Genomic DNA, 21111 nt, shown 5'->3' on the forward strand with positions numbered 1-21111 from the left:
AGGTGGGTGTTGGTGTGCACCCTGTCCTCCAACCTCCTGGGTGCCCTCCTCCCCCCCCCCGGGCCCCACATGCCCATTTTGGATTATTTTTTTTTTAACAGTGTGTTGCCTTGTGTGGCTCCCGTGGGCATCCACTGTATTCCGGATGGGCACATGCAGGCTTGTCCTGAGTTTGGGTTAGATGCTTGGGTTTGTGACACACACACCCCTCCTGCTTCCCGTTTCCATGGGTTTGCAAAGGGTGTGACCAAGTGACAGTGACTAACAGTGACATTGGGCTCCCATGAGCTGTGTGGGCAGTCTGTAGTCAATACTGTGTGGACATCCCTAGTGGGTATTGTTGTATTGTACACTGCTTGGTGTATTGATATGTGCATGTGCATCCATGTCTTCCTCCTAATTTGCAGGTTCCTTTCTCATGTCTTCACAAGGCCGTTTCCTTAGCAGATGGAGTTCATGTTGTATGCAGTACACTGACACATTTGCGTGGCAACAACACTCTACAGTTGGAAGGGGTCGATGTGCTGGTTTATTCAGGTTGTAAGACTACCACTACTTTGACTTAGTACTGTCATGTTTTTGCAATGTTTCATGGTGTGTTGCTGTATTGTGTTGGTGGTATTTGTTCATGTGTGCTGTTTGTTATTGATTACTGGGAGCATATTGTCTGTGGGCAGTTTCCATTTGGGACAGTGCACTTTGTGACACTTGTGTCAGGTCTTGTGCATTGCTTTGTTTGCTTTCACATTGCATGACATGCCATGGTGGGTTGGGTGGCGGAGCTGGGGAGGGGTTGGGTGACATGGCGCTGTTTTCATGTTGTATTTTGCAAGGGGGTAATCAATTTAGCAGCATAGATGTATGTCTTATAATGACACAGCATTGGTGGTGTTTCGGTAGGTACGTATGCACACAATGTAACACTTCCAGGTGACCAATCTCAGGCTGGTATGGTTGTGAGAGTTGACTGTCCCTTATGTCATCATCATCGATTGTCAGCTGGTATGTGCCAGGGCTGTGTGCACTCCACAAGGGTGCGATTTTAAGTGAAGTAATTAGCCACCAGCTGCGTACGGGCTGCCTCACCACGTGCCCTTTCCCCTCCCATGCGCAGCGGCCATGCATGTGGTTGGGGATGTGGGGGCACCACCATGTCCACCAGCAGGCCCCGGCGTGTTGCAACGTTGTGCAGGACACATGCTGCCACTATGATCCTGCACACTACTGGGGGAGCGTATAGCAGCTGCCCACCAGAGCGGTCAAGGGAGCGAAAGCGTGACTTAAGCACTCTGAATGTGCGCTCTACTATGCCCCGGGTTGCAATATGGGCTGTGTTGTATCTTACCTCGGGTGGTGTGGTGGGGTTCCGAATTTGGCGTCATCATGTGGGTGCTCAGAGGGTAGGCACTGTCCCCTGGGGAGGCGGTGATGGGTATCATTAGTGGGTTTGTGACATTACTCAGTATCTGACATGCAAGCATGTGCAGTGGCATTTATACTCACCAAGCAGCCATGTATCGACATGCCGCCCAGCTTCTAGGTCCCGGTTTAGGGTTGACATTCTGTAAATGAATGTGTCATGGGTGGACCCTGGATAGTTGGCATATACTGAGGTGATGATTCCCTTGGCATCACAAACTACCTGCACGTTGATGGAATGCCAGTGCTTGCGGTTTCTATAGATGTGTTCCATTGCCCTGGGGGGAGGTAGAGCCACATGGGTGCAATCAATGGCACCTAGCACTTTGGGGAATTGTGCCATCCCGTAGAAATCCTGGACGGCAGCCTGCCTTTCTGCAGGTGTTCTGGGTAGGTATATGTGCCTGCGGACTGATAGGCGTGCAGTCATGATGGCTAACACCTGGTGTAGGCAGCGTGACTGCGTGGCCTGTGACACCCCCCCATAGCACTTGTCTGCTGAAATGATCCAGTGGCCAAGAAGTGCAGTACATTAAGCACCTTTTCAAGGGGGCTCAGTGCTTGGGAGCACAGCGTAGGTGATGTGAGGTCATCCTCCCACTCACTCACCAGGTCGAGTATTATGTGAGGTGGAAACCTGTACCCCCCATACACCTGGTCATCAGGCATCCCAAAAAGGCTGGTTCTGGGTGTAAAAATTCTGGGCCTGACTATCCTCCTCCTCCTGCAGTATCCCACGACCACTGCTGCAAGGAACGGTATATTCATCTTAGTGTCTGAGCTGGTTTGTTGTTTGCGAGCACTTGTATACTGCGCGGGTCCACGTACGCCTGCTTCCTGCTGGCGTACGTGTTTCCGGATTAGCACGTCTTTTTTGGCGCACGCATTAGCCCCGTTCGATTCCATGAATACGTGTTGTAGGGACGTGTGCGGGCGTTCCGCGCATTTGCTTCTTGTACTTCCCCCATGACGCCCACATTTTCACGCGTTGTTCCCCATTCCGCGTGTTATGCCCTGTGTTATGCCTAATTTTGTTGTGCGCGCTGCGCTATGTGTGCTTTCGCTGTGCGCGTAGCGCATGCTGTTTGAAGTCGTGTGTGCCAGCGTGCGCCACGCAGGATTTCGGCGCATAGCCATGGATTTACACGCGCACAGACTTCCATGAATCACTGTGCGCGGGTTTCGCTGCGATTTTCACACTTGCGCTGCGATTCGCACGCTTTCGCAGAAATTTTCAGCACACATTAATTCCATGAATCGGCCTGTAAAAGTCAACAACGAATTTACTTCATTTTAAACTTGGTAGCAAAGGCTCTATGCTTTGTGGTAGTGCACTGCTTAGCAAGGCAACATTCTTGCATTTTCTTTTCTTATCATTGCAGGCGCAGAGTCGAAGTCGATTTGATGACTGGAATTTGAGGTGAATAAGTATTGCAGAAGCGTTATTGCTCTGAAGATTGGATTCTGGTCACAAGGTTTATGTTCAGTTGAGAAGTTGTCTGCATTATACAGGAAGCGACTTGTGTTTACTTCATCACATCAAAGATAGCAGAGGACTTGAAACAGAAGGTGGACTTTTATGTCAGTCTGGATGTGGAGTGGACATGATGGTCACACGTCAGGAAAAATTATGAAACTCCATATCTTCGTCAGGAGTTCTAGGAAATATTTTATGTGCAGTTCTTTGCTTGGCTGATGTTGATTCAAGTAAACAAAGCAAACAAGCCAACAGATGTCTGCTTTTACATCTTTATGCATTTCCATCTACTGTATTGGCATCTTTTCTTTTTCAAAATAAAACATGGGGCTGCTGTCCTACGCCTATGACCTGTTACTTTTTATTCCCATTACCCCTTTTTTACATCTTTGATTTGCTTGTTTCCTGGGAAATTATCAAAACTGGGGTAAATATAAATGCAGTAGATGGAAACGTATAAAGATATGTTACCATAGAATCAGAACTCGTACTACTGCTCAAGTGTTGGGAATCTGACTCGTTACTAACCTTTTGCAGCTTGCTGTGTATTTGCAGTCATTTGAAGACCATTACAAATTCAATCCGAAATGACTTACAATAAACACATTTACAGATGGCGGAGGCATTCCCACCAAAGATTCCTGTACAATAGCACAAAGAAGATAACAAGTGGTAAACCAGTTTCTGTGGTGTCTAAAATATACAAGGGACAATGTAAAAAAATATATAAGAAAAAAGTGACTTACAAAAATCACATTAATCTATGGGGGCAATTGCTTTAAACTAAAGATGGGCACTATTTAAATATGCGAAATGACATTAAGCATCACTGGATGCTGTGGTCGGGTGTGGATGAGGAGAGGGCAGAGGGGCTCCCTCTTTAGCAAGCAAGTGAAGTGTAGTCAGGCTTTGAAGAGATTCACAGTAGGGATGGCTTTGATTGTTACGGACAGTGGGTTCCAGCGGGGCGAGTAAGGAGAAAGTGTGTAGCAAAAGGAGGCACAGAGAGGGCATGGGACAGTGAGGTTGAGTTCAGGAGAGTCGAAGGGAACGAGATGTGGAGCAAACAGATACAAATCAGAGAGGTACAGAGGAGCAAGATGATTGATAACTTTGTAGACAAGGACTACTCTCTGGAAACAACATCTTGTCAGGCAAACAACAAATAAAAACTCCCCACATTGAAAGAAAATAATGTATGGATTGGAAGGGGAAATAGCATCTGTACCAGAGATAAAACCATGTATCAATTTTTATATTTCAAGACTTTAGCCAAGATGTGTGTAATAATGTACCCTCAATGAGGACTCAGGTGGCCGCCAGGTAAATCTTCAGACAAGTTCCTTCTTTATTATGTAATGAAATGTGTAAATGGAACCTACGTTCACTAGGTGGACCCACTGGGATCCCACCACTCAGGCAGGCAATGTAATTTATTGCATCAAAAAACATTTAAAATGCTATTCTCCTATTTATTAAGCATGAAATAACACATTTCCTTTGTTGAATAGGATGGGCTGCTTCCCTGGCATAGAAATAGCAGCTCTAAAGAACAAGATGTGGGTAGACTGGCACAGAGGCAACTGCAGTAATGGCATGGCTTTCCCCGGTCTCCATAGACTTCAACAGACCAGTTATGTTGGTGAGGGCATGCAGCAATCTGTAGGGTGCTGCAAGGGGTTCAGAGCCAGCGCCAGTGCTCCACAGAGATAGAAACAAGCATACCAGCAGAGCGACTGGAGCAGCAGAGGTGAAAAGATGAAGTTTGACCTATCTGCATTGCGATAGACTGAGGAGATGGGCAGCATCCTCAGACTCTGCTTATCCCAGCTGTCGTCTCCACTCATGTATCTCACCACATTGTTATGTCTGCAGAATAAATGTACACCCCATGTGAACAAAGGGCACTGATCCCTGAGAACACCTAGGGTCGAGGGACGTGATGCTGCCTTTGCCTCGATTCCTAACCACAGGTCAGTGAGAGAGCTTCCGGTGGGTGCAGAGTTTCCCTTGCAGCGAGCTCCAGAAGGCTTGTCTCGCCTCAGACAATGTAAGTTTTCTCTGCTGCCACCCATCACCCCATGTCGTCTGTTGCCACTCGTCTTGTGGAAGCCGCCTTCTTTGTTGACATGGCACTAAGACATATAGGAGTTGTGGAATGAGTTGCAGTTTTAACCCAAATATGGATTTCTGTTTTGTGCTACCACAGTAAACTTACTCAAACCTTGTCTCCTTGAGAATAGGAGACCCAGACAGATTTGGAAACCAAAAACGACTAAGACCTCATCTTTTGTTGGACTTATTTTACTGTTAATATGTTGTTCCTTCTATAAAGAAAAAGCATTATAAAATAATGTTCAATTGTATGCTCCAGCACTAAACATGTGGTACAGTCGAGAAAGCAGTCATGGGCAGTTTGTGTACTGTAAGAAGTTTGAGCAATGATACAAAAGAAGGATAGGTTTTGAGCCAACCAATCATTTACTTAGGTTGGAGTTGGAAAAATGCTTCTAGGAATTAGGGAAATCACCTGAAGGGGTAGATTTATATAACAGTGTCAATGAAAGGGCAACACAAAGTGGGATCAGGAGTTCTCCAGGTTGTTCCTACATCTCTCGATGTAGATTCGTTCGAACAGAAAAGGTCTCAAGGAAATAATGTTAATACTCCCTTTTACCTGCTGGGATTCTCTACTAAAATAACCAAAGTTCCAAGGTGGTGGCCAAAACCAAATTCCACAACCTCATTTTACCAAGTCTTTAACCCTACTCTTCCAACCGAAATGTCTTCAAAACCTTGCCAACAAGGAGGATAGGGGGTTCAAAACCCAATCTATCAAAGGCCGGCCCTGATCTACAAAAACACACATTAAACAAGCCCATGAGAGATAAATAATGACTTACAGGGATCACTGGCCTCTTCCAGGTCTTTGGGATCTCTTCAAAGTTTCTTATGTAGATCTTTCCCAGTACATATACCTCTTCAGCGTCTTGTCTAGATCCCTCAACGCACAGAAACCTATTCACAGTCTCTTATCTAGACACCTCTAGGGTCTCTCTATCAGGCAGCTGACATTCTCACTCTCTGGCCAGGGGCTTGTCCTCAGGTTTTCTTCTTGTTCAGGTTTCTGTAGGGGGGAGCCAGTTCTCTGACCTTCTGTCTCACTTTTGATATCTGTGGCAACACACTGCCATATCCAAGTCCTGCCCATCATGGGTTGTAATGGTGGTGCTTCTGCCTTTAAGGTTTCCACTCCAATACTGTTAGAAGATATGCTTTTTTTATTTTTATTTTTTTATTTATTTATTGTGAATTGGTTTAAATTAAACCTTATACAAAATGATAAAAACAGATTACAAATATACAAGTATAAAAATATACACATTTTCATAAAAAGAATCAGGAAAACAATTAGAAATTTAACAACTTTAAATGTTAAATCATGCAGTAAACCGACAATCCAAACGACCCAGAGCATCTATTAAAAACTGACAAAAAAAAGCATGAAGGATACATTTTCTCCACACATAACCTAGCCCCATAATTCCCTTGAGAATAAAGAATCGAAGCATTGCAGGTATTCAAAATACCTAACTCTGTGTAGAACACGAGCCTGTCATTCCATTACCCAAAAACATTTTAAAGCTTTCTGGTAATTCATGCAACCCTCCCCAGTGTTTGGTCTTTTCATTAGTGGGTAGTTGATAACGTATAAAACGCATGTAAAGGGGGGGCGTGGCTTGGAGCCGACGCAATGAAGTCGCTCCTCCAAAGCCGCCCGTGGACTGCCCACTGCTATAGCTAAAATTGTGCGGTTCCTGTGGCCTACACGATCCATCGACGCCAGCTATGTGGATCGGAACCGATGGGGCACTAGCAGCTCAAAGATGAAAGCCGGGAGAAGGAGCACTATGTCCGTACTCGTTGCTTGAATCCTGGTCCCCCCCCCTCTGCCGCTCAGGGAATCCAAGATGGCGGGCGCACATATGATGGTGTGCGCAGTCGGGAGTTGGAGGCGATCCTCCTCGTAGCACTCGAGCCGGAGGGGACGGACGAGCATCCGGATATCCAGACAAGAAGCGGGGACTGCTTCCATCGGCTGGTGAGGGCGGCCCGGTCCGCCCCCCTGGAACCGGCGAGGAGCCCCACATGCACTGGCCCCATTTTGTGCACTCCCTCCCTCCTGGGGCGCCCCAGCCCACGCCGCCTTACAGCTACACATCCAGCGGACGGAGATCTACGCGGGCTGCATTAGTGGCTCACCTGGCTGCCCGGTGGGGCCTACCTTCCAGCCTATGGACATATGCAATGGCCCTTGAAACAACTCAATTTCCTGGAGCAGAGATGGGAGACCCTCCCCCCAACGGTTGGCGGCGGGAGCCCTCAGCAGGAGCCCCTTCAGAGATTTAAGGTCGGCCTAGCCCGCATGCTCTTCTCCCGGAGCCCTTCCTGGGGCACCCCGGCCCACAGCCCTGCTGCCCACGGATAAGGCCTACATCCCGCACGGGCAGCGCTTCTTAGCCTCTGGGGGCCTGTGAGCAGCTCCCATAGAAACTCATCTTCACCGCTACATCGCTCCCAGCGGCCATTGTCCGGCCGCTGACAACCAGCACGATGACCAAGCAACAAAAGACCACCAAGTCTTCGGACATAGCAACTCTGCTAACCGCTTCCGACAAAGCTAAAAAACAAGATTCCTGCCCCTCTATCTCACAGGAATCCCTAGATAACAAGGGACCTTTGGCGACCAAAGAAGATATATGTGAATTCATGGCAGATATCAAATCAGAATTCCGCTCTTGTATGGTGGAACTCACAACTAAACTGGAAAGCACAGATAAAAAATTCTCTGAGGTTGAACAAAGAGTGGGAGTTGTCGAGGATCATATCCAAGATCATGCCTCCGCGCTAACTGAGGTCCAACGCTCAATCGGACTATTGCAGGACAAGTACGACATCCTGGAATACAAGCAAGAGGACCTCGAAAATAGAGCCCGGCGCAACAACCTCCGTATTCGGAGGGTTCCCACTTCGATCCCAGACAAGGGGTTGGCTGAATATGTGGGCCTCTTTTTCCAATCTCTCCTCCCTGACCTCGAAGATTCACAGCTTCTCCTAGATCGCACCCATAGGCTGAACCCCCGACGCAGAGTGGAATCGGATGCCCCCCCCCGATGTAATCAATAGGGTGCACTTCTTTACCACGAAGGAAGCCATCTCGGCGATAAGCCGCTCCAAAGACGAAATTACATTCCAAGGGACCTCCCTCCAGATCTTTCAGGACCTTTCTCCTCTTACTCTCCAAAAGAGGCAAGCCCTTCGCCCTCTAACCACCCTTCTTCAGGCTCAAAAAATCCGGTACAGATGGCTCTTTCCCACAGCTTTGCAATTTTCCTACAAGGGCTCACTCAGGAAAATTAGTCACCTGGAAGATGCTACCGACATCCTGCGCCCAGATGCTTCCAAACCTTCGTCTTTCCTGCCCTCCGAAGCAACGGCTGACTCAAACCTGGTGGCCTCCCCTAATCCCACACAAGATTCTTGGTCTAAGGTTCCCAGATTCTGGAAGAAGAAATAGCCGGATGCGACCCCATGATGGAGCTTCCACCTCGATCCTGGCTCGCAGCCCGGCACCATGATCCGATCAGCACCCTCAGGAACACAGATAAGCTTCATCATTAAATCAGCGGCCATTATTCCACGGTCCATGCCCGGTTCCAAAGGCACAGTCCATCTATGAGTCCTTGGAATAAACCACTAAGATTAACTGTAAGGTTAGCCATGTTGGCTACACACTGTTCGATGGACCCGTTGGCCAAGGGAGGCATTAGACCAGCAAAAGGTCAGCCACCCACAGTTAAAACTTGGCCCTCCCGTTGGCGGCCCGAGAAATAACCCCACAGGCAGGTTGGGGAATGGCCACGCACTCCGCGACATGATGGCTGATCCCTCTACATCTCCCCCTCTCCCCCTCTCCCCCAGGACTCGTCAACCACCCCAGAACTGCCCCAGAACATCGAACTCTGAGGTTCGTCTCCCTGAATGTCAAGGGACTAAATTCACCCGCCGAACGCAAGTCCATCCTACAGAAGCTGCAGAACGATGGTGCAGCAGTGGCTATGCTGCAAGAAACCCATCTGCTGCCGGCAGACCATAGCCGCCTACGCTCCCGAATCTTTCCGAAGCAACTTTTCGCATCTGGGAACTCCAAGAGGGGTGGCACAGCTATCCTATTTGGGAGGGGACTGAACCCACAAATTCTGGACTCTATAAGATGACCGCAGGGGCGGTACATGGCGGCGAAATGCCTACTACTAGGACAACTTTACTCTATAATTTCCGTATACGCACCCAACTCAGGCCAGGCGGTGTTCTATGAATCCCTAAGTACAACTCTCTCCCCGTTTCTGGAAGGCCAGATAGTGATTGGAGGGGACTTCAATGGGGTCCCGGACTTCAATGGGGTCCCGGACCCCACGAAAGACAAGTCACACCCACCCAGTGCCGGAGACCTCACCATAGACCTGGCTCTCCTACAACTGTATAGAACTTTGGTGGTGGTGAATGGAGAGTTCTCCACCCATCCGAAAGAGATAGATCTTCTAGTGTCCCCACAAATATTCACGTTCACCAACAATGTGACAATTGGCTCCAGAATCTTGTCTGATCACGCTCCGTTGACCCTGGAAATCCGAGTGCAGGAACCAGCTAACCCCCAACAGCGCAGATGGACTCTATATGATACGATTCTCAATGAGATGCCACTGAGAGACGCGATCGCAACCACGATCACCAACTTCTTTAAGGAGAACCCCAGTGAAGACACCTCCACCGCCAATACTTGGGACACAATAAAAGCAGTAGTGCGGGGTGAAATGATTGCGCAAGGAGCGGCCTATCATAGACACAAACGTCAAACTCGCCAGGGCCTCGAGGAAGACCTTAGAAATGCAGAAGGAACCCATAAGGAGAAGGGCTGGACCCCTAAAACTCAGCGGGCCATCCGGATTGCACAAAAAAAGATTGAGGCCCACTATGCCGAACACACTGCCCACCAAATGGCAAAAGCAAAACAGTTTTATTATGCTAAAAACAACAAAGCAAATAAGCTACTAGTGGCCAAACTTGCCAAGGCGAAGAGGAACAATACAATTGTGGGCCTGCGGGACCAACGAGGCAAGGTCCATTCCGCTGACCAGGACAAACTGCAGCTCGCTGCGACCCACCTGACTCAGGTGATGACCGCTCCCGTGCGGGACATGGAGGAACAGAAGGAATACCTACGGGGTGCAGCGCTTCCCCGGCTAAAAAGAACAGCCTGTGACTCTCTGGAGGCGCCGATTACTGACGAAGTGGAAGAGGCAATAAAAGCCCTTAAATCCCAAGCCCCTGGCCCTGATGGGTATACAACCAGGTTTTACAAGATTTTCAAACCCCAACTATTAGCACCTTTGGTACAGTTGTTTAACTCGTTCAGGACCACGGGCACTGTAACCCCGTCCATGCAGGAGTCAATTACAGTCTTATTACCTAAACCTGGAGGCGATCCGAAGAACCCTGCATCATATAGACCCATTGCCCTGCTCAACATAGATGCTAATATTTACTCTAAAATCCTGGCATCACGTCTATCTCAGTTCTTGCCGGAGATGATCAGTGCGGATCAGAATGGCTTCCTCAGACACCACTCCACGGCCGACAACATTCGAAGAGCCTTGGATCTGGTGGAACTTGCCTCCCGGGATTCCCGGGAATTGGTGCTTCTGGCCCTGGACGCGACCAAGGCGTTCGACAAAGTGGATTGGACTTTCATGAGGCTCACCCTTGAGGCTTTTGGATTTGGCCCGGAGTTCTCCACTATGACGCTGGCAAATTACAAAGCTCCCAAAACCCTTCTCAGAGTTAATGGCACCCTTTCCTCCCCCATCAACCTAACTTGCGGAACCCGATAGGGATGCCCGCTGTCGCCACTTTCTTTTCGCTCTAATTATGGAACCGTTTGCCCAGCGGATCAGGCTGAACCCTGCAGTCGAAGGCTTTCAATCAGGCCCGGCACACCACAAGCTGGCCCTCTACGCAGACAATGTCCTCCTGACTATCACGAAAACCCGCTCCTCCCTCCCTCAAGCCCTGGCTGAGATAACGAGCTATGGCAAGGTCACAGGCTTCACCGTCAACTACCGGAAATCAGCCGCCACGGGAGTGGGTTTGACCCGAGAAGACCGAGAAGCCCTAGTTCCGCTGTGCCCAATACAATGGACGACCAAAGGAATTAGCTACTTGGGAGTTCAGATCCCGGCCAACCCAAGCGAGACCTATCGAGCTAATTTTCCCCCATTATTTACAAACTTAGAGGTTGATTTGAGACGCTGGGCGGCACAAGAGATATCGCTGATGGGCCATATTATAGCCTGTAAGATGAACTTACTACCGAGATTTCTGTATGCGTGCTCCACACTCCCGGTGCCCGTTCTGGCGCCAGCCCTTCAACGCCTACAGAAGAAAATGCTGCAGTTTATTTGGAGGGGGGAAAAAGCCCAGGATCCCTAAATCCACGATGCTGGGCAAAGCGAAACTGGGTGGCCCCGGGGTCCCTGACCTGCAGAAATACCAAATGGCGGCCCAACTGTCCTGTATCCAATCATGGCAAGTCCTCACCAACCGCCCTAGATGGATGGACCTCGAACAAGCGCAATTACCCATCCCGCTATGCTTTCTCCAACATGCCCCCCCCCCAGAACGGCGACAGTGGCGGAATCTTCTGGCATCCACCAAACACACCATTTCGGTGTGGGACAAGACGTCTGTCTAATCTTCGGACTACCACGCCAGATTCACATCCCAGAAAAGTGGCCATACTATTTCAATTCAGGTCAACATTCTTTGGAACTCCTCTCCTGCACACACGTGACTTGGACGATCACGTAGCTTTCAGAAACGTTTCAACTATCTAGCTGTTCCCATCCACTGACTTGGTCTTTGGCTCAAAACTTTGGTTTCGCTCTAGTGCCAAGATACCGGAGGCAGAAAGATGTACTTTACAAATACAAAACAAATACATGACATTTACTTAGGAGTGTTCAATGCATAGTTAACGAGCAGTCGGTATACAGATGGGGCTCATGTGGTGCCTGTATTTGGGTATTTTTTTTTATTTAGTTTGGCGTGAGGGCTAAAAAGAAAGGCTCATTTGACAGCTAATCTTGAATGCCATATTTGTGATGGAGAAAGGAAGGGGTGAAAAGGAGGCGTCAGGGGCATTCACAGAAAAGGCAGACAAACGTATTTCAGATCCTATTTGAGGAGGAACAATACGGTAAGAGCGGTTAGGGTGGAGCAGCAGAGGTGAGTGCATGTGAAGTGAAGGACACTGCCCGAATTAGTATCTGCAATGCAAAACAGGCACCATGAAAGAAATGTGCATGAGCTAGAGAAGGCAGTGTGCGAATAATGGTCAAAACAAAATATTATATTTTCTACAGTGAATAGGCATAGATATGTAATCCAGATCATTGGTGACAGTTCGCATACAAATTAACCTTTCGTCTTCCCATGTTTCCAATCGCAAAATAGAGTAACGTGCAAGAGCAGCAGAGTTGTTATAATGCAACAAGGAAAATACTATCGATTGTACTTTGCTTTTACCCGTGACATCATATTTAGCAAGGTAGTCTAGTCTTTTTTTACTCACAATGAGCACGGCTATAACCAGCCTTTTTATAGTGGTCGAAGTGTATAAAAAGAAGTAGTGGATGTGTAGCCCCTGCTGGCCTGTTCCCGCTTCCGACAAGACCCATCGCCACGGAGCAGGACATTTAGGTGCAGCCAATTCGGCGCTGAGTGATTTGGCGCGGACGTTTCGCCGCGGGAGCCTGTTTGGCACAGCCTGTTCGGCACGGCCACTTTGCCGCATTTTTTTTTATTTAGTTAACATTGAACTTTTAGCAGTTCACTTTTAATAACATTTTAAAAAATATATATTAACTTAGGGCTGTCGCGAACCTGCCCTGCAGGGCTGGGTGAAGGGCTATAGAGCTGTTATCGATTTTATCTGCACCAGTTACTCATATTAAAATGGGTCATTGAGAACGCTGGTGTAGCTTATAAGTAACTGGTGCAGGTGAAAATGATAAGATCTCCATAGCTCTGTGGGAGCTCATCCGTCTCCCATTCCTGCAGGCAAGGGTTCGAGGTAGAATCAATATGCTTTTTTAAATTTTTTTTTTTTAATGGTGCTGCCACGACGAAACATGCTGGCGCCAAAAGAGGCCATCGCCGGACCGGTCACCGCTAGGAGGCCGCGCCAAACTGGATGCGCTGAAATGGTATGTACCACCATCGCTACACCCCATCCCATGAGCAATCCAAACCTCCACACAAAAACCCCTGAGATTTATGGGAATGTTCAGTACAGTGCAAGTTATAACTTCTTCCTAGACTTTTATCTTAAAACTGAACTATCCCTGAACGGTTTATTTTTCAAATAAAAGTATAGGAACAGTCAAACTCATTTTTTTTTTTTTTTAAAGTAGAGAAGAACCGCTTCCAACTACTCCCACCCTCTTCGACCCCTGGCCTTTTAGCAGGATAACTGAAGAAACGTGCATATTGACGGAATAAACATGCACCTCTGATATCCTCTGTCATGAATTCAATAAAAGTAAAGCTGTAATCTGACCTTCACGTTTTGCTCCATAACCCATTTTACGTGAAATACCTGAAATGGCCAAGAAGTTGATGTCATGTCCTGCAGCAGTGGCATATTGTCCGGACTGGCCGTATCCTGTTAATCTCGCATAAATTAGTTTGGAGTTGAGTTGCAGAAGTTTCTCTGGACCAAGACCCAGTTTTTCCATAACACCTTCAAAGAAAGACAACAGTAGATTGGCCTTCATACACAAATCACATTCCGGGGGTAAAAACAGACAATGAATAAATAACATGAAACTTGTGGGAAGCATGATTTTAATTGAGCAGAAATGCTCCTTGCATCAATCAATCTCAACAGGAAATTATTAGCATACATTCTGCTTCCTAATATTCAAATCAATACGCAGTCGTGTTTGGGACATATGATGGACAGTTCCAGAGTTCTTCACAGTTGCACCTGTAGGATTGGGGTTGCGGTCAAATTTTATTTTTGAAGCAGTATATTTCTGCTAACTTCAATCCAACAACCAGTATGGGGCAGCTGGATCCAGTAACAGAAGCCATGTTGGTCCAATGAAATTTCCACCTGGCAGCAATCAGGAATTTTCAAGAAGATGCAGGGGAGGAATTGGGCTGGAACAAGACGGTGCTGCACTCCAACAAAAACTGTCTTGCTGGAGCGCAGTTCTGTGTAGACATGAGGACCAACCCGCCAAACCCCCAGGTTGAGGAAGCTATCTGCCCCAAATGCCTTCAGTCTCCCGAACGCTGCGTCTCATGCAGTTGAGCAACTCATGTTTTCAGAGACGGTATCTGAAAGCCATCCTTTGCTCTACAGCCCAAATTTAAACCATGAAACCGTCCAAAGCTGCATATATGGCATGCTTTGCACACATTTTGCTGTCAGAGTGACTATTCTGACAGAGGAAATTAGCACCATACCAACTGTCCATTGCATGCTCAGAAGGAATGAACCTTTGAATTGCTAGCACAGACAGGTTTGCCTTTTGGGAACTGTGATGAACCTAAAGGAATCACCCCTTTCTCAGGTCCAACAAGCACTAACTGGTCCAAAACATTTAGCTGACTTTCCCTACTGGTAATACTAATCCAACATAATATGGAATCCACTCAAGTAAAACAACATCAGACATAAATGAATATAGTACTGGAACGAGGAGGCCACACAAGGAGGCACAGAGCTGCATGCAACAGTCTAGTGTTTGTCCAATGAGGGAATCTGGCACAACTATAAAAACATCCTGAGAACAACACACTTGTAGTAGAGGAAGCAGTAGCAGTAGTTATTGGATAGTAAACATTGGAGAAGTGGCGGTGGCAGTGATTATGGGCGTGGATGTAGATTAAATGAACCCTGTATTATGGCTGAATATGAAAGATCCTAGTAGAAGTATTGAAGGAGAGTTAAATAGCATGGATACTTTGTCTCATGCAGAACAAAGAGAAAGGAAACGCTTCAAACTTCAGAGGGGGAGTTTTTTACAAGGATCTGTGTTTAAGGAAGAAAAGTGGAAGAGATGAAGCGACAAAGAAGGAGATGCTGAACCAGCTACATTATTGCAAAGAGGTGGGGGGGCAAAAACAACTCCTGAGCGACGGGCCAACGGCAGAAGCCAGGGCTTTGATAAAAGGTGCCACCACCGCTTTTTATTTAACAATACAGAGGCTGCCTATGAAGAGCGAGCACAGCTGAAGATATCAGCCTATATAGGTGAAACAGCCCGAGACAGTGCTGCTGCAAAGACAGTCTCAGTGCCTGCCAAGTGGGAAGGAGTTGCCACGCAAATGACGGTGAGCGAGCCGGTAAACAGAGTTGTGGACCACAGCCTCTGACTAGGGTGGAAGCAGTCAGAGGAGCTCCGGAGACGTCCAACTCCTGAAGTGCTACCGTGAGCATGTGGAGACCGCTGTGAGCGAAGACAAGAGGAGGAGTTTGAAAGCCGTCTACCAAGAAGACTCGTGTGAATGCAGAGTTCGCACAATACAACAGAGGGAATAACCCGGGGAAGCCCCTCAGGGAGATCCAAAATGAGCAGCTGAGAGGGGACCCAAGTAACAACACTGGGACCAAAGTTAATGCATGGTGAAGAGTGGGCTCGAGTTGCAAGAAGATCTTACTGGACTGATTGGGCAAGCAGGGAAAAACTAATGATTGGCAGCTTGACATGCGAGCAAACCCACTCTACTAAAGTGATATATATATATCTCAGAGTTGTGGGATGTTTTCACCCACGCATCTGAGCCCTACAACATCACTGTGCGTTGCTGATAGCATAAAAAGCAATGCTACCCACCAGAAAAAGCGGAGTGAAAACCTGACAGATAAGCCACCATCCACTTTTGACAATTCCCAGACCCATCCTTTTGTTGCACACACAGCTGTTCAAAAATGCATTTCATTGGTGTCACAATTTGCTGAAATCATGGCCCACAAGATCACTATAAAGATTCAACCTTCTTGTGGGGTGTTCCACATCACTCTACTGCAAGGATCCCCACATTGTCAGCAAGGATCATAACTGTCAAGCCAAATTCCCCTTTTAAATTTAAGAACAGCTGTCAAAAAGAAAATGGGTGCAATACCATTGCACGCCACTGACCGGCGCTGGCGCTCTATAAATCCTGGCAGGAGAGCCGTCTTGCAGAACTGTGCATTGATCAGAAGGTGGTCTTATGTAATTTCAAGTTCAAAAGACTTGCCTGTCCATGGGAAACATTCACATCTGCCCTTCCCAGCAACAGCCCAGGATATCACATGGCCCTGTTGATTGGGAGGGAGGGGACTTGCCTGCAGGACACAACACAAAAGATTCTTTCAATTGAATTGAATATGTTGATTTGAGGTGTAACTGTAAACAGTGCTCCGGCAGGAAACGGGCCATGTGACCATCTGACTCAGCAAGCTTCTGGGGGCAGACCCAGACACTTTTGTGAATTGACTTGAAGGCAAATATATGTTTTTATAAGAATACTGATAACTAATTCTAACCAGATGACAGAAATGTACAACTTTGAGATTCTTAAAATGACAATTTCACTCACGGTTCAAGACTCAGCTGGTCACTCTGATGTTCGGAGGCAAAACCCTGGGAATTATGAATATTGTAGACACTGTGTTTATGCTAGAGACATAGTAATTTACTGTAATATGCCCAGAGAGGGGGTGTACCTCTGTGTAAATTTGGGTAAAATTCCAATATGGCAAAACCTACTAAAAATGAAAATAAGTTGTCATTTCTAAACCCAAGCTCTTAGGAAGATCAGAGTTGGGCAAGAATGTACCTTAGTTCATCTGCAACGTGTACATGTAATTTCAACAACTTGTGTATCTGGGAAGCATGTGTGGTCATGAAAAATCGTTTCTCTAAGTAAATGCAAAGGGGAGGGACTTCAGCCAGCCATAAAAATAGCATCATTCTGACTCATCCTGACTCACTACTCCGTTCTCCAGTCAGAGGACAGAAAATTCGATAGCCTATCAGGAGGGTCGGGCATAGAAAATCAGCCGACCCAACCACTTTTAAAACACATAAAAAGAGACTGCTTTGGACAGGCAGGAGACATTCATTTTCCATTTCAAACTGATTTCTTGCTAAGCACTCTGCCGGACCAGACAATATCAAGAAGGACCATCCAGAACTTAGACTCCAGAACTTTAAAGCAGAGGGGCCTGAACTACAAGCTGAATCCTTTTCAGCAGGCCTCAAAATCTTTTGCAACCTGACTTTTCAACAGCCGGGCTGTGCTGTTTTATTCTGGCTAGAACCCTATGCCAGAACCCAGAAAGCAGTGCTGTATCCAGACCAGACCGCTGTGCAGTGCCAAGAACTTTTGCCAGAACCAGAGATCCAGACCAGCAGAGCAGAGCTGACCCAGATCGCTGTGAGCAGAACCGGTACCAGAGACCGTCCGTGGCGCGAGAACCGCAGCTAAATCTGTTGGCAAGATCTGTGACGGAGGCCCATTCCTTCCAAGACTAGGAGTGAGTATCCTGAAAACTGTGCAAGAACCAATCTCTTAGTCTAAAATAATCTGATTCAAACCATTTTAAACCTGTCCAGAACTGCATCATAGAAATTGTGTGTCCATTCTCGGATTTTAACCCTGTAAAAGTGGCATTTTGTCATTCTGAAGTTTACTTTAATTTCGAGAAACCACCTCCACAAAAAACATCCGTATCTTTTGATCCGTATGTACTAGGAATGAGATTTAACTTTCATTTTAAAGCTAAGAAACTCAGCTAAACCGACCTTCTACTCCTTATAGTTTTTCCGTAATCGCGCTCGACGCACTCGGAAAAAGTGCCGCGAATTGCAACTAGCTCACTTCACCACTTGTAAAAAAAATAGCTACTTCTGCTTTGCATTGCTGAAATCCGTTTTCAACCTAATAATCCCTCATGAATCACTGATAGTGTTGACCTGAACTAATTCAAAGTAGCTGTCACCTACCCTGAATCGCCTATAGGGAATTGAAATCATTTTTAGCATATTTTCACTTCAGTACAAATCACATTCAAAATATTTCTGCATGTTTTAAAAGCATACCGGTTGCTCCAAGATTACTAGAATTTGAACTGAATCTGTATCGCATGTTGATTGTATTCCTGAAAACTGTGTGCTTTCCTTCCATCTCTTTATATTGCATAGGGGGAGTGAATTGCCACAAGGGGAAAAGTGATTATATTCTCTCTTGTTGAAACCATATCAGTTTATTTCTGTGCTGCATTCTTTCCATCATTGTTTTTCCTTGAAACCATAAAAGTATTCTCTGCTACTTTACCCTTTCTATACCAACTCCTAAGTGATTACAAAAGTGTGCTAGTGTAATATTATCCATTGTTGATCACTGTCATATTCATAAGTGTGCGATCAAATATTAATTTATTATAAAAGTGTGATATATATATCTTGTTTAATTTTTCAATAAATCTTTTAATTTGCAAAACAAACCTACTTCTTGGCTCAGTGAGGTCAGGGGGATTCAAAGAGAGGGTTTATCATCCGAATTATAACTTGTCATAAAAATATATAAATAAGGGCTTCCCTTGGGCATCCCAGACTTGCCATTGACTTAGTGGGAGTGCTGAATTGAAGCCCCTTAACAGAGTGACTGGTACACATGTAATGATCCGCATTACCTATAACCTGGGCATTTGGCCATTAGTTATGCCATATTACATTGCCAATTACTCATTCGCATTCGAGGAAGTGCCTTCTTGTAAGTGCCTGATCGCGTGGCGCGTCGGGGCGTCAGTGTTCAGTGTGTAGTGCTTAATCTTATTTGGTTTAGCCAATAGCTTTTAATGCCATATTTGACCACTGAGACCTATTTTTATGCGACTCGCTACACATATAACTTGTGTCAGTATTTATACCGTGGGTTTTTACTGTGGCACAGCTTGTTACGTTGCATTTCACAGCTGCTCCGTTTATATCCTTTTCTTGTTGACTGATATGCTTTGAATGAATACTTTTTAATCTGGAGTCTTTGAACTGATACAACATACAGGCAAGGCAAGTGAATGTCTTTCTGGTTGTGGCAGTATTAGTGGACTGAGTTATATGAGTCATATGCGCATGATTTGCGCAAAACATATGCGGGACTGAGTACACAGTCTTTTGGAAACTATAAGCGGCACATAAGAAATTGATTGGGCTTGTTCGCTGAAGTAGCCTATTTTTATCTATAGCGCCATGGCGGATCACCTTAACAAACTGGAAATGCATAAAAAATTGTGAAACAGGCGCATATGTATTCCTAAGGTGATCACTCGCCCCTCTAAGCAGTTTCTATTGCTAACCCTATAATTGCATATTTTCCTGTATCCACTAATCTCTCTGTTCCTGTGTGTGACTCTCAAGTGAACAACGCAATGTTAATCGCTGAATCTACCGACGACCTGATATCCAATATTGCCAATGAGCTGTGTGAGCTCTAAATTAATAAATTACGTATTGGATTGGATGGGTCACTGTCTGGAAACCTAGCTCCTCTTGTAACCACTGTAATTGACCCTCCTAATGCAATATCTCCTGTTGTTGTGATTGTCGGTGTCCATGACCACCACCCCTGTAGCTCACTTGGATTCTCTGCTTGTGCTGATTTCCCTGGCCTTCCTGCCTCTACCACATCAGATGATAAGCCCTCTGTGTCTCCTGCACCCCCAACACAGCAATCCATCAATCTTTCCATCTCTCAGTTAGATGAGCTAGAAATTGAATATCTAGGCGAAGCCCTTGATCGTTCCATTGGTGAGCCCAGCAGCACTCCTTTATACTTTACCCCTCCTTCGAAAATCACCACCATTGCCAATTTAAACATCTCTCCCCATGTATCGTCAAATCCACCAACGACGAATGCTATTTGCCCTCTCACTAATACACTGGTTGCCCCGCTCAGTGTTATGTTTAAATCCTCCACTAAATCATGTCATCTTTCACTAAGGAGCTCCACTCAGAGTGTCACCACTGACCCAGGCCCTATAATTGGCGACAGCGATAACAATCATAGCATGTCCTCTGACAAAAAATGTGATGCACTTGAAAATCTTTTATCGCATCTTTTGGCAAAATGCAATCTATTGGAATCAAAAATCGATACCCAATCTCTACTGATCCATAAAAGTCTTATGAGAAAATGCAATGGATACTGCGACTTAAAAGCCTCTCCAGTCTCTTTGCCTCTTCCTCACCAAGACAAACCTATCACCAGAAATGTTGCATCACAAATAACTGTGTCCTCTTTGCCCAAGTTGCAATCCAAGATCCCGAAACGGGTCCACCATGCTTTTATGTATGGGAACACACTGCCCTTGCGCAGAAAACGTGCTCTCTTGCGGGGTCCAATGTCCTCTACCAACCATTTATTGGCTAGTAAATCTGCTTGTCCCCACATAGAACCCACTGTAATTATATCTCATCCTGTCATGACTGATGAGCCATCTGTTGCTATCATTGCCAGTTCCCTTGATCTTCATAAAAATGTTGCAGTCAAAGATCCCATCTATCAAAAAGAAAAATACCACTTCTGGTAAATCTGATGTTAATCGTCAAAAGACTATACCTAAAGAATGGATTACAGGTACTCCTAGACCCTGTATTAGCCCCCCATCCATTAAAAAGACACAAACAATGGAGGTTCTCCAACTGACTCAAATTCCTATTGACCTACCACAATTACCTTTAAATCGATCGGCTATATTGAAGCTTTTTAAAACAATTGTACCTCTACGAGTAATAACCGCCAATGATATTCATTTAGACGATCAAATTGAGTTGAGTAATCATTATACCTCAAATAACTCTGATGCTACCCTTAATTACATCATGGGTTTGAAGATAATCTTCTTCAACTTGGCTATATCGCCCAAAGAGTGAATATTCCACTCACAAAAAGCCCCTTAGTTACTTCTACCACGAATATGCCAGTAACAAATAAGGTTGTTTTGTCTAAACCTTCGCCACACACTAATACTACTACATGTTCCACAATTTTGCCATCCTGTCTCACTCCGGAACCTCTTAAGTCTGCTAGTAAGCGAT

General features: G+C 46.1%; 1 protein-coding gene across 5 annotated transcripts in view; it reads right to left on the reverse strand.

Moving 5' to 3' along the window:
• AMACR (alpha-methylacyl-CoA racemase) overlaps window positions 1–21111 on the reverse strand; it is an 809944-nt gene that overhangs the window by 272757 nt on the left and 516076 nt on the right. For all 5 annotated transcript variants that reach the window (XM_069627095.1, XM_069627093.1, XM_069627094.1 and 2 more), the window contains one exon: window positions 13614–13757. In XM_069627095.1, coding sequence (XP_069483196.1) covers window positions 13614–13757 — 144 coding nt within the window. The remainder of the gene's footprint in view (window positions 1–13613; window positions 13758–21111) is intronic.

Source organism: Ambystoma mexicanum, chromosome 6p (assembly GCF_040938575.1).
Source record: "Ambystoma mexicanum isolate Mex_15411 chromosome 6p, UKY_AmexF1_1, whole genome shotgun sequence".
Taxonomy (NCBI): Eukaryota; Metazoa; Chordata; class Amphibia; order Caudata; family Ambystomatidae; genus Ambystoma; species Ambystoma mexicanum.